We start from the raw sequence: 14,591 nt of genomic DNA, 5'->3' as shown, positions 1-14,591 counted from the left end.
ATGGTTTACTTCTAAAAAATCTGGATTTTCCAAAAATCCGGATAAAATCTAGATTTTATAAAAATACTAGGCTTGTTTTAGGCCTTTGGACCGGGCCGGCCAGATCGGGAAGTTTTTAGATCTGGTTTTTCTGAAATATATTATTTTAAAAAATATGTTTAGTTTGTAGAACATACATGTTCATATTGCATAACATACATATTGTACTTGTAAAATTATAAAATTTGAAAGATTTTATTGAAATAATGATTTTTTTTTTATAAATATGGCTTATAGCCTTACAAATGTGTATCTGTTCTACGAAACTGAGTGAAATAATGATATTTGTAAAACATGTTTTGCAATATAACACGTTTTGTAAAATATAAATGGACTCCGAGGACTCCAATAAAATGGGGACTCCATAGAACTTGACTTGTATATATACTTACATAGGGGGTGGGTTCTGCTACAAACTTGCAAACTTACAAACTTGATGTGTTCAACATATATATAATTTGAGTTCAAAATTTTTTTAAATATTTTGTTGAACATCGATTAAAATTGTGTTGGAGAAGTACGTAAACTAATTTTTCAATGTAAGAACTAAGTTAAATGTATTATATAACTAATATTTATGTGTTTCTAGACCCTACCCAAATCTCAGAGATATAATTTAAGCATCTTTATAGATATATTCAACACGATGATAATTAGTGTTCTACATCCGACGTTGAACTCCAGTTACAAATGTGTTGAATGCACGATTTATTTATGCATTATTTTTAAAAATTATGATTTTTTTCAAGAATTTTCAACTCTAAAACTAAGAATTAACATGATGTGAGAATAAAAAAATTCAAAAAAAAGGTTTGTAAGTTTATAACTTAAAAAAAATATTATTTGATCCTATCCCTACTTACTAGGGGTGAGCATTCGGTCGGTTCGGTTCAAAACCGAACCAAACCGAAATAACCGAAAACCGAAATGTGATTTTTTTCGAAACCGAACCGAACCGAATTATTATTCTTAACCAAACCGAACTAACCGAATTATTTCGGTTCGGTTTAAAAAAACCGAAATTTATATCATTTTCAAAGAAAGCATAGACTGAGAACAACATTGACAATCTGCCTCCCTGCAGCTTTACTACAATCAAATTTATATAAAGACAATAACTTATATAACGATTTCGATCCCTGGACAAATGTATATACTAAACCACAATGCACCAGAATGCGTTGCCACATTCCTGAATCTACAGCAGGCTATACCAGGTGTATTATTTTCTGAAATTGCAAAGCTAAGAGGTCAAAATGCTTCAAAAACAGTGTGCTTAAACCTAGAATACAGATCTGGAGACTAGAATTTGAGTTGCAAATGAACAGATTGGTGTAATAATGTATATAAATATATTTATTATATATGTAATAAAAAGTTCGGTTATTTCGGTTTAAACCAAAATATAATATCCAAAACCGAACCGAACCGAAATTTTTTACGGTTTAAACCGAAAAACTGAACTAACCGAAATTTAAAAAAAAATGAAACCGAACCGAACCGAAATTATACGGTTCGGTTCGGTTTTACAGTTTCGGTACGGTTTTGCTCACCCCTACTACTTACATATACTCCCTCCGTTTTGAAATATAGGTCGCTTGAAATATCATTGTTTTTGAAATTTTCTTTTTTTGAATAAAAATATATGATTGATAATATTATTCTATCATATATTCTTTTTTTGAATAATATTATCAATCATATATTTTTATTCAAAAAAAGAAAATTTCAAAAATAATGATTTTTAACATGCGGTCAAAAGACTTAGAAATACGTGCAAAAAAGTCAAGCGACTTATATTTCAAATAGAGGGAGTATGTATTAGGGTCATACTCCAATACAAACTCCTGGTACAAACATACAAACCAGTGATTATGGCAATAATATTTAGTGATTAACAGTTTTTTTTTTGCCAGCAGTGATTAACAGTTTTAGTGTCACTAAACTCGAACAATCCCACCTCCACCTACCCCACCCCTATCTCGCCTCCTTCAACTCCGTTTTCGCCGTGACCTCCACCTCCATGCCGTCTGCCCCCTCCATAACCACCACCTCCATTATTTCTATCATCACCAAATCCACCTCCACCGTCCCCTCCACCGTCACCTCCGGCCTCACCTCCGTCACCTGAAACCACAGCCCCACCCCGTTGTCGTTGTCACCAGATTTTGTTATGTACTCGTTGTTTTACCAATTTTCTATAGTGATAATCACTAATATATACAACACAAATCACTAATTTGCAAAGCGAAAATTACCAATATATGAGCATCACCACTGGTTAAAATTCCACCACTATCATTACCCCACCACCGTTGACAGCTCACCACCATCACCACTGCCAAAACGTAGTATCATCAATACTACCATAACACCACCGTACCACCAGCATCACACACCACGTCGTTATCACATAATTGTATTTATATATATGTGTATCCATCCGAATAGGAACAAAATCTAATTGTAGTAAACTATATTGATTGACAATGGCTAGTGATTAAAACTTGGGAGAAAGACGGAAGTGAAAGAGAGACGCACGAGACGAGCAGAGTTTTTAAAAAGAGAGCGGATTTGAGTGGAAAAGAAAGAATGAGTCTACTGTGTATATATTTATATATTTATTTTTATATATGGTTTATAGTTTGTATTATAAAATTGATTTGTATTTGAGCACTTCTCTATATACATATACATACACACACATATATGCACATTAATGCTAATGGTAGGCCAGGTGGTTGCAAATTTAGTAAAAAAAAACCACTAAAAAAATAAAATCACGTCATCTTTGTGGCTACGACCATTCCAGATATATTCCTCCAACGCTCAAATAAAAAAAAAGGAAAAGAAAAACCCAAGTCACTTGACGTGTCCGGGATAGAAATGCGCACCCCATTATGGATGCCCAATCTTTTATTTAAAAACATATCGTTACATAATTTTGTGAAGAGAAGTATGATACACGTAATGCAGAGTTAGACGGGGTTTTTTTTTTTTGCTAAATTCGGAGTTTTGAGTAAGTTAAAGTAGACTTGAAATGTTTTTCTTTTATCTTTCTAAATGGTATTTTAAAATAACTTAGAATATATTTTATGTTAACAAAGGCTGTTCAAGTTTTATATACTTGTGTATAATACAACATATTAAAATTCTGATCAATTTACGGGGGTGTATTCGATTGGGATTTTAATGCATTGTTTTTAGTCTATGGATTTTAATGGATTGTATGAGATTTTGATTTTGTGCGGATTCTTGATGAAATGTCGCAGAGTTGATAGGATTTATGTACAATGCTTCAAAATCCCATTGAATTTGGTGGGATTTCAAAAAATTTAAAATACACTGAAGAATGCCACAAAATCCATCATTTTATGAAATGAAAAAAAATCCATCAGCATTTGAATACCATCAGATTTTAATGGATTTTAAAGAATTCCAATTGAATACCATCGGATTTTAAAACATAATTTAAAATCACAATTGAATACCACCAGATTTTGTAGCATAATTTAAAATCCCAATTGAATACCTCAAGATTTTAATGGATTTCAAACAATCCCAATCGAATACCTTCGGATTTCATGAATGCAAAAAAATCTTTAAAATCCCAATACTATACACCCCTCTTAATAATTATTTCGAGGTCATACAGACCGTTAATCGGGACCGACGAGTATTATTATCTACCGGAGCGGTTAAAACAAGTTTACAACGTACAGTATTACTAACATTTATCAAAGTAAGAAAATGCTGCCCGCAAAATAAAACAAAAAGCTAGGGTTTATCTATGCATTTAGGAGCAGCTGATTTCAAACCCTAATTAAGCTTCGACAATGGAGGTATTGCACAAACACTTGCATATGTATATCTAGTGATATATAATTAATTTTTTATTTTTAATTTACTTGGACTGGGTTGTGTAAATTTGTATCTTTGATTGCTTCAATGATTAATACACTTTGATTTCTAATCACAAGCTTGGAAAATGGGGTAACTGTACAATCACGCATGTATATGTGTGTTTCTGTTGCTTAAAATAGTTTATGTGAAATTTTGAATGTTGAGCTTTGATTTTTTTTGATTGATTGACTCTGATTTATGTGTTAATGGGTTGTAGTTTAAATTGGAAACGAAGACACTTGGATTTAATTGATAGATGAAATTATGGTGCGTATTATGAATACGTAATGACTTTGTTTAGATAGTGTTTCGGGAGTTGTTTAATTCATATGCAAGTTTATGGATAAAAAAATGAAGATGTAGATGATATTAAGATTTGGTAATATCTTTGTTACAACGTTGCGACAGGACTTACCTGATGCTCCCATGGTGGATGCTACGTTGCAAAGAAATTCAGTAAGTTCAGAGATGGTACATTCTGATACGGTAGTTAGTGCAAATAAAAAGAAAAGGAAGAAGAAAAGAAAGAGAGGGGAGAACTCAAGTGCCCTTGTAAGTGTTGAATTGGCAAGTTCAGAGATGGCACATTCTGATGCTGTAATTAGTCAACAGCAAGGAAAGAGAAAGAAAAAGAAAAAGAAAAGAAAGAGGGGGAATAACTCAGTTGCGGTTGCAAATGTTGCTTTGATTCAGCAGCCTATAGATGGTACTGGATTAGTGACAAATTTTAGATTAGAGCAGCGTGATGTAGAAGTTGAGGACTGGGATAATATTCAGAAGTCAAGTTTTGGTAATTCTTCTGTAAGTAACGATAGGAACGTTAGTGGTAGGGTTAGCAGTACAATAGTCACGGTTCCGCTGCAGACACAGAAAACTAAAAGAAAAAAGAAAAAAATGAGTATAAGTACATTGGTAGGTAGAATGATTATGCCCAGTACATCTGTCATGGGTGATTCTGAATTAATGCAGCATAGTGCAGAACAGAGGGGACCAGAAGGAATCCACCTGAATGAATGTGCAACTAAGGATAAAAATTGCACTGGCGAGGATGGATCTGGCATAATTGATACCAAAGTAGATGAGAGTTCAGTCTCTCAAGGAAAATTTGTGGGTAAGATACAGGGGGGCAAAAAGAGAAAAAGAAAGATCCAAGGGAAAAATCTGAATCTTGAACCAAAGGAGGGTGTTATCTCCACCAATGGTCTCTCAGAAGAGCAGCAAGTCGAAAGCGCCACAGTGGATGCTGACCAAAATGCGAGCTTAGGAAGAATGCCTACTGATGGTGCTCATAAAAAACTTCTGGTACTTGATTTAAATGGACTCCTTATTGACGTTGTTGGGGACAAGAGTGTTACTATCCAAGCTGATGGTCATGTAGCAGGGAAAAAAAGTAAGAATTGTTCTTGCTGAATTCTTGCTGAGTGCTCTCTTGTTATAGACATCTTTGTTGTCCAACATTGTGTTAACATCATGTGTACTTGTTATGCAGTATTCAAGAGGCCCTTCTGTGAGGATTTTCTGCAGTTTTGCTTTGAAAAGTTTACCGTTGGCATTTGGTCATCTAGAAGAAAGTACTTTTCTACTTTTGCAATTTTACTAGTCTACAAATATACATATCTTTCTGAGTATGGTTTTCTGTGTATCTTTCATTGTTTGCTTACTTGAAAATCTAATTGAATTATTTTACTACATCCCACAGGGAAAATGTGGATAAGGTTCTCCAAGTTCTTATGCAAGTAAAGGACAGGTCAAAGCTGGCTTTTGTATGGGTAAGATATTCGCATTATTGCTTGGTTGATATCTGTTCAACTTCTTCACATATTCATTGTCTTCTTTTTCGATTTTATTAGTAAACTAGGTCACATTTAGATTGTGGCAAGTTTTAAAAATTAAAAACTTGACATAAGAATTAAATGAAAAGACTATTGATGTCAAACTGCGGCACATTTTATAAAATTGTAGTTTGATCAGCATGAGTTGGTTATGTTTAAACCTTTGTGTTCTTAGGGAAATATATTCTATATATCTGCATCTCCTTTTTCAGGGTGCTGATGATAAGCCCTCCTAGAGTATAAGGCCCTTGTATCTAGTATACAAGACATACTTTGGAAATTCAACAGATCTTTGGACTAAGCATGAACTGCAATGAAAAATGAGATGGTCATAATGGTGAAATTGCTATAATGAACAAATTTTCATCTCTCTTCCATTTTCACACACCAAAAGATCAAAAATAGAGAAATGTTAAACATCTATATATCTTAAGAAATTTATGCTTAATCATTACTTTGTGGCATCCAAAATAGAGATTAGGATGTGCAGTATGTGGTTAGAGGGAATTCATAAGAGATCTGTCCACGTAAAAATTTGAGTTCTTGGTGACTCAAAATCTCAGTTTGTAGTTAAAACTTCATCTTGAAACCTTGATCACTCCCATCTCTTATGGACATGGTTAGTTACCCTTGATGAATAGTCTACATATTCTTATGCATGTTGAAGTTTGCGCCACCAAAATTTGATCTTAATTCTTATATTTGTTTTTTTTTGCATGTATCATTTTAGTGCATACACAGATTGATCGATACGTCAAACCGATTAAGATGTCTTTAATTATTGTTTTGTCCTTTTTCTATTAGCAGTATTACCGTATGTGGCATCTATGCTAGTATACCTTGAAGCAAAAAACTGTCGGAATATATTTCTTATTTATTTTATCCGTCTCATTATGATTTGACTATAAGGTAATCTGCTAATTGCATAACTGCCATTTTGTTGGTGCGTCTTGTTTTCCTTTCCATTTTGACCTTCCAAATATGCACACGTGGTTACATCTACTTATGTAATGCTTTTACATAGCTTTCTCTGTTTCTCGGAGTTATATTATATTGTCATTTTCATTTATTTTGTAATCTGCCATGAGACAAATTCATCTAAAACTTATCTTTGTGATTGGGAGGGTTGCTTTTACCTTACATTGGTTTTGTGTACTTGTTGCAGAATCAAAACCACTGTACTCAGACAGGTTTCCAGACTATAGAAAACGGTAAGAAGCCTCTGTTTTTGAAGGAACTTTCAGAACTGTGGAGGTGGGTGAATAAAAATAGAAAATTTTCATGGAAGGTTAGAGATTATGATAAATCAAACACACTCTTGTTGGATGATTCTCCATATAAAGCCTTGAAAAATCCTGTAAGTAGTCATAATTCACGTATTTATGCTCTTCTGGCCCATATGTTCATCCTTTTAGTTCAATTAATTTTGATTTATTGGCTTTAATTTATCTTTAAATTGGTTGATTGTTTAAGTCTTCATACTGCTTTTGATTTTCACTTTTTAGCCGCACACTGCAATCTTTCCCACTCCATACCAGTACCAAGACCAAAATGATAATGCGTTAGGTAAATTTTCTTCTCTATTTTTTATTGAAGTCTTTTAATCTGGGTAGCTTCTGCCTCATTCAGCTTCTTATGCTGAATCAAGGTTTAAGCTTACGTTGTGCGCCCTGTACTATATCCCATCATTTTGATAAAAATTTCCATGAGAAGGTGTCTTATGCTGAGAAAAGAAGCAAGGACTCACTAACAATCATAAAAAGCTTGTGTTATTATGTGGTATTGCGTGGTTGATAATTATTCGGATGTCTATGAAGTACTATCTCATTTCTGTCAGTGGAGAATTATAAGTTTTATCTGCAATCGTGTTCTTTTGGGGTGGTGAGCTTGTATTAAAACTTGTCTTCCCCTTTCTTTTACTCCAGTAGAAACTACTAAATTGAAACTAAATTAGAAACCATGTTCTTAGAGGATGGGAGGGCTTGTGGGCCCCGAGGATGGACCTCGAGGTGGGCCTTGGCACCCGAGCTACTAGCATCTGGTCGTGAAGTTTACTTTGGTGGCATTTTTCTGGCAACAACAGAAACAACTTGTTTTAGTAATTTGTTTTAAGGTTTTGAAATCTTGAATTTGGTCAAGACCGTGTATTTGAAAGTTCAAATCATTTTGAAAATTGCAAATTTGCTATTACATATACTGTTTGGTGTCCCACAGAATATAATAATGTACCTCAAAGTAATTATAAACGAGTCTATCATATGCGAGTAGCCGCTATAGTCGAATTAGTAAAAGGAAAAAATGAAAATAATATAAGGACTAAGAGCAAGTCCAAGAGTGTCTTAGTGGGTGCCTTATAATAATAATAAAATATGATGTCCTAGTAGTTTAGGACATCACTTTCATACATTCACTCCAACAAGAAGCCTTATCCACAAGCCCTATTATTAAAATAGTAATATATTTAAATGATTATTGGAGGGAAATGAAAAGGAGGGGAAGAGAGAGATGAAAGGAAACTAATTTTTTATTGATTGGCATAGTTTAGGGCATGCATAGTGGTGCCTCATTAATAGGGCACTTCTTAGTTGTCCTAGTGTTTTAAGGCACAACTAGGACACTCTTGGATCAATAATTTTAGTCAAGTGCCTTATATTATGACTTAGGACACTAAATAGGGCAGCTGTTGGACTTGCTCTAAGGTGCATAAACAAAGTATCCGAACCATAACCACAGCTAATGTCTGAAAATTTAGTACAACAAATAAATCCAGGATCTCCTCGAAATACTGAGAAGAGACAAAATTAGGATATATACAATATAACCTATCCCGCAGAAAATCTAAGTCTAACTAGAAAGAGAACCAACAACAAAAAGAGAATGAAAATGCTAAGCACTAACAAAGCACTCCATACTCAACAATCCAACTGAAGACACTCCTAGCCACTCCCTTCGATAGACCTCAGCTCCCCAACCAACCAATCTATCAATCTGTGCAAGCTGTCAGCTCTCCCTCTAGTGGTGATTATCTCAGTAGTCCGGCCAATAACTATGTCGGTCAGAGCCCTGACACAAGCACGAATCTCCTCCGAAGAAACATCATGGAAATCTCTAGCAATAGGACCCATAAGGGCTGCACTCTGCACTGGAGCTCCTAAAAGGACAGGTGGAACATGCTGGCCAGATTGGGCAAGCTGATTACAAATTTCACGATTTTAAAACCTTAAGCAAATTACTAAAACAAGTTGTTTGTGTTGTTGCCAGAAAAATGCCACCAAAGAAAAGTTCACCACCGGGCGCTAGTAGCTCGGGTTTCTCTTAGAATTTTTATGATTTATGATTAGATTTGAGTATAGAAGGGGGTGTGCTGCCTGTTGGCCCTTTTTACCACATTTGAACCCTGAAATGCTCAAAGGAGAACATCTCAAAATTCTGTCCCTTTCTAGCACCCAAATAACGTGCATGTAGAATGTGTTTTGCCATTACACAGATGAGTATTCTTGACAAATAAGACATACGTTTCAAGAGAAAACACAATTATAACGTGCATCAGGGATCAAAATTTATACTCTCCCCTTCACCTAAACTCAGAGTGAGTTTGAGTTCTCTCTTTGCTCTACCCTCCCAGTCTGCCACCGGCCCACCACCAAATTTTCTTTTTCTCCTTCTCTCCCCAAGATCTTCAAAAACTGTTCTTACCCATTTGATGAGGGTTCATATAAAATAAAAGTCAAGATTTTTACAGCGGCCAAGTGAAATAGCTTCAAGAAGTTTAAGAGGGAAAGGAGTTGTGTGTTTACCCCGGGAATAAGTTGTCGACTTAATCAATATCATTCACTGCCTCTACCTCCACCTGTATCTCCATTGGTGTAGTCTCCACCTTCTCCACAGCTTCCCAGTGTCCCCTCTTATCATTCAGTGGACCCACCTTTAAGAAAGTTAGTTGTTTGAATTTCAATCAACCTTTAAAAAAAGGATAATAGGTGGAAGATGATTAAACTTGAAAGAAATTTAGTGAAAAAGGAAAGAAGTCAGTATTCAAGGAAGAGAGGAAAATTCAGTGAAAGTAATAACATAAAAAAGAATCCAGGGAGGAAGATGAAGCCCGGAAAATAGATCCCAAATCATGAGTCAAGTGTTCTAAAAAGGGTTAAATATCAAAGTGGTCACTGAAGTGAAGGTCATTACAAAATATGGAAAAGTGTCTATAACTTCCCCACCAGGACCTACTCCCCAACCTAGAGTAGCTAGGTGAGGAAGTAAAATTAATCCTTGTCACTTCGTTCATCGATCTTAACTGGGTATCATTTGAATCGTTAAAATCACAATAAGTATCAAACAAGTACCTTTAAATATGAGTTAAAGCAGTAAAATTATTATTTATAGGTACTTATTTAATATTTATCATGACTTTAATGATTCAAATGGTATCCCGTTAAGATCGGTGAACGAAGTGATATATGACCTCCACTTCAGTGATGATTTTGATATTTAACCCCTTCTAGAAAGGGCTGGTATGTAAAATTGTTGGTTTGGGCCTTTTTAAACTAATCGTGTTATTTTAGGTATTTTCTCTACAAAGATAGATTAATAAAAATATACCACGCCCAGATGAAAGAATATCTGTGGTAGGCATGAAGCTATATGAACTGGTTGAACTTTTAGACCTATGTATAATCCTGCGACTTGGGTAACAACATTAAAGAGTGAGCAGTTAGTATCTGATGGTAAAGCCATATTTGTCATTCTTTACCCAAATGCCAGTGTAACAAAGTGAGCAAAGTGTAAGGGTTGGCTGCATATAAAAAGAAGAGAGAAGAGCCATGTGTTTGCTACTATGGTCAGTTCTGATAATATGGCGGTGAAGTGACATTTCTCATCAGCGAAAAGAAAGTCGACCACCTTTTTTTTTTATGGGAATCTAGTCCTAGTAATTAGGAACGGAAGTAAACATAACAGAGCTTTTTTATGCATGTTATTGGTTAGTTTATTAAAAATTTCGCGTGGGAATGTGTCGCAAAGTTTGGGTGGTCACTGGGGGCATGTTGGGTAACAATTCAGCTTGTCCAAGGGAGTTTTGGGCCTTTTCTAATCGGATGCGGGTTTATAAGAAAGCCGGTTCCTGTTTTCAAGATTTGTATGGACTTTGGTCCAGTATCTGTATTATAATCTATCAAGCCTAGAAAAACGTCTGTGTCCTGGAGATATCTTTTCGATTATGAGCTATTTGGGGTTTTTTTCCTGTCTCTGTTCCTTATTGAAGCTTTATTATTTGGTCTCGATACTTGATGAATTGTACAATTTTTTACGATTACTAATGTTGTATCTGCTTCATACAGGACCTGGAGGCGATCTTCGTGTTTATTTGGAGGGTTTAGCCTTGGCAGAGGATGTTCAGAAATACGTTGAGCAGAATTCCTTTGGTCAAAAGTCCATCACAGATTCTGATCCATCTTGGTCTTTCTATGCTCAAGTGATTCGCAGCACTTCAAGGAAAACAAGATATAAACCGAATTGGAAGAAGTCAAACCCATCTTTGAAAAATAGAGTTGCTCCAGCCTCCAAATGTGTACCAGTTTAGTGTTGAATATAATTCCACGATGAAATGCCTTCTGCTGAAAATTTTAACAGTCTCAGTTCTCTTAGCCTACATTATAACGTAGAACTATCTAGTTTTCTCGACTGTGCTGATCACGGCCGAGCACGGATGTGGTGATTGGGATGTGAATTGCATCACTACTGAAGGGCGATGTCACATTGCATTAAGAGACTACAATGTTTTTGCTAAAATTTTGCAGTGGTAATTGACGACATTCCTTAGATTTCATGGAGTGCATAGCAATTTTACAGTGTAGTTTGGTAACTGAACGATTGTATGCTTTGTGGATTTACCTCTTCTCATACAATCGTTTACTGATAAAATAGAAAATAGACATCTTTTACTTATCATGTCCTCATAGTTTGGTAACTGAAAGATTTTATGCTCTTGAAAAGGTTCTATTTTATTTTTTTCTTTAACAAAAAATATTTTATCATGAAAATGCAATCATTTTCTTGTTTGATTAGGTCCATCACTAGGTGTGAGAACCTAATCACATGGATGCATAATTCCCATATGATTATAGGAAAGAAAGAGAGAAGGAGAGATCTAGATGATTACCTTTCTGCCCCTCAACTTTTCTGTCTATTATAAAGCATAGAGATGATGAATCATGATCTACAATAAAGTGCAGGGATCCCATAATGTGGCAATCACAACGCACAGGCTTATATAAATGATGATGGATTAATGTTGCTTTAAACATGGTTTAATATGATTGAGATATATAGTTGGTGCTGGCTCTAAATCTAGTAAAGTTTGAGCACCACATGTGCTTCTTTATTTCACTTTATGCATGTGGTACGTGAATTTGGATCCATATCTTTATACATCAACACGCATCATCGTCATTTCTTTTTTTCTCTTTTTTGACTAGCATGCATCGCAATGAGTTATGGCTACTGGTCCATCCATACATGCGCAGAACCGTTAAACTCATAATTAAAGTTGTAGTAAGTAATTAGTTGCAGACCTCATCCATATATATCTGTTTCGATATATTAGCTGGATTGGCTGCTGACTTGTTGCAGCTGTGATCACGATAATCACATGGCCCCTGATTTAACTGTTTAATCGCAGACTTCGTACATATTTTGAATTTTTGATGAGCTAGTTAGAGCTTCATCCACGAATATAGTGATTCATTCACAGATTTAGGGTTTGTTTGTCCTGAAAAATGTATGTGTATATAATAAATCAGTTTAAAGTAGAAATTGGTCGGAAGCTGATTTAAAGTTAGAAATTAGTTTGAGTTATTTATTCAGTGACTTAATTTTTTTGAACTTTTTTATATATAAAAATTACCCCTGAGTCATAAGTTATCCATAAATCAATTTTATTTCTATATTTTTAATAAGTTTTAAATCATTAATAGGTAAGAATTACCCAGATATTTTAAACTCCCAGCTTATCAAATAAGTTACGTTAAGTTATTTATTTCAAAAAAAAAAAAGTTACGTTAAGTTATAAGTCATAAACTCAACTAAACGGGCTCTTAGTTAAAAGAGATGCGACTCACATTATCATATATTTTTATAAATCTTTTATTGGATATATTTTAAGAAAATACGAATCATCCGATAAATTCATGAATATATATTATACAACTTTCTTTTTATACATCATATGATACTTATTTTTGTGCACTAAGTACGTGTCATAGAGGAATTGAAGAAGGGAGAAAAATATGTACATGTTTTGGACCAATATTCCTTGATCAAGTATAAGGTTGGAATCATTTATAAGGGTTCAAACTGGCGTAACGAAGCTACCAACTTTGAAGAAAAATGTAAACAAGTATTTAAGGGGAGAAAATGCAGTTGGCTAGGTGCACATGGAGAATGGGGATGCAGGAATGCAGGGATACTATTCAGTAGTCATTGTTTTCGTTTCAATTAATTAGCTGGAGGCAAAAAAGCAAGTATAATTTTGACTTAATATACATAGAATATTCAATTCACAGATATTACTAATTTAGGTTTGTGACAGCCATACGACGCCAATAAAAACTTACATTTAAAGCTTTTTCATCAGTTTCTTTTTGTCTGCTCGCAGATTCGAATCAGAAGCTTTTACTTTTCATAATTCATGTAACGAGGATTCTGTGCTCTTCAGTCTTCGATCAGTAAGGTTAGATAGGTTGATCTCTATTCATTGATTAAAAAGAGAAAACATATGAACGAGAATCGGATTGATGATGAAATCGAATCTTCCCCATGCATGTCCTAACCGGATTACGGAGATTGTGATCACTGTTGGAATAATCTTAAATTTAGATGTTATTAATCATGTTTTATTTGTTTTGGGTTATCTACATGCATGTGGTCGTGACCTGGAATCTCAGCGAGGTATGCGTAGGAAGAATATGAAAAGATTAGTTTTGCCGAGCTTCTTTAGGAGTTAGTTAGTTTAGATTGATTTTCAGTTTCATTTAGAATGCTTTTCTAGTTTCCTGATTCAAGGCCAACTCTGTTTTAGCTTGGTTATATATATCTGTAATGCTGCAGTATTAAATATCAAGTTAGGTCTTTGATGTGAACTTTATGTTTGAGTTCATCTCCTGAGTTCCATGTTAAACAGATGATAAATATTCATATGTAGTATTAGTCTTAAACACTAGTCTTATTTTCTACACGTGGTATCAGAGCCAGGTTGTTTATGCCAAAATATATGTCGAGGTTGACTATGGAGGCATCAAAATTCAAGGAGGGAACAGTGAGTATAAACTATCCGATGTTGTCAAAATCCAACTACACGGCGTGGTTAATGAAGATGTAGGTCTTCATGGAAGCTCAGGGAGTTTGGGAGGCTGTGGAGCCTAGTGAAGTGCGATCGGGCTCCCCCTTAAACCCATACTGGAAGTCCTTCTAGCTATCTGGCTCCCCCTTGGCCCAAACTGGAAGGCCCACCTGCCTTATCCTTAAGCCCATTCTGGGTAGCCCATCTGCCTCTTCCTAGGCCCATTCTGGAGCCCACTTGAGATTGTTACGGACCGTTCCAACCTCGCTCTGATACCACTTGTTGGGCCTGCTAAGCGAGCCTAACTCCACAATAGTACGATATTGTCCGTTTTGGGCCGAGCCCGCACGACTTTGTTTTTGGGCACCTCCTGATATGGGGTAACCCGGGTTGTCCATACTCGGATCCGCACAAGGACCATGGTCCCCGAAAGGCACAACATCACAATCCTACCAGGACACATCACCCGGGAGGGGTGTTGG

At 35.2% G+C, this 14,591-nt stretch overlaps 1 protein-coding gene across 2 annotated transcripts; it reads left to right on the top strand.

Annotated features, from left to right (window-relative positions):
* The first annotated feature begins 3,722 nt into the window (after nucleotides 1-3,722).
* On the top strand, nucleotides 3,723-11,720 carry LOC108214865 (uncharacterized). Of its 2 annotated transcripts, XM_017387093.2 has the most exons (7): nucleotides 3,723-3,881; nucleotides 4,351-5,332; nucleotides 5,432-5,513; nucleotides 5,642-5,711; nucleotides 6,940-7,131; nucleotides 7,280-7,340; nucleotides 11,111-11,720. In XM_017387093.2, the coding sequence occupies exons 1-7, from the start codon at nucleotides 3,876-3,878 to the stop codon at nucleotides 11,350-11,352; spliced, it is 1,635 nt and encodes a 544-aa protein (XP_017242582.1). In that variant the 5' UTR covers nucleotides 3,723-3,875; the 3' UTR covers nucleotides 11,353-11,720. The 2 variants fall into 2 exon arrangements, with proteins under 2 accessions (XP_017242582.1, XP_017242585.1); XM_017387096.2 differs by lacking the exon at nucleotides 7,280-7,340 and having other exon boundaries at nucleotides 11,111-11,300.
* The last annotated feature ends 2,871 nt before the right edge of the window (nucleotides 11,721-14,591 follow it).

This window comes from Daucus carota, chromosome 3, assembly GCF_001625215.2.
Source record: "Daucus carota subsp. sativus chromosome 3, DH1 v3.0, whole genome shotgun sequence".
NCBI lineage: Eukaryota > Viridiplantae > Streptophyta > Magnoliopsida > Apiales > Apiaceae > Daucus > Daucus carota.
The sequence above is the reverse complement of the archived record's forward strand: the minus strand, read 5'-3'. Positions and strand labels throughout refer to the sequence as shown.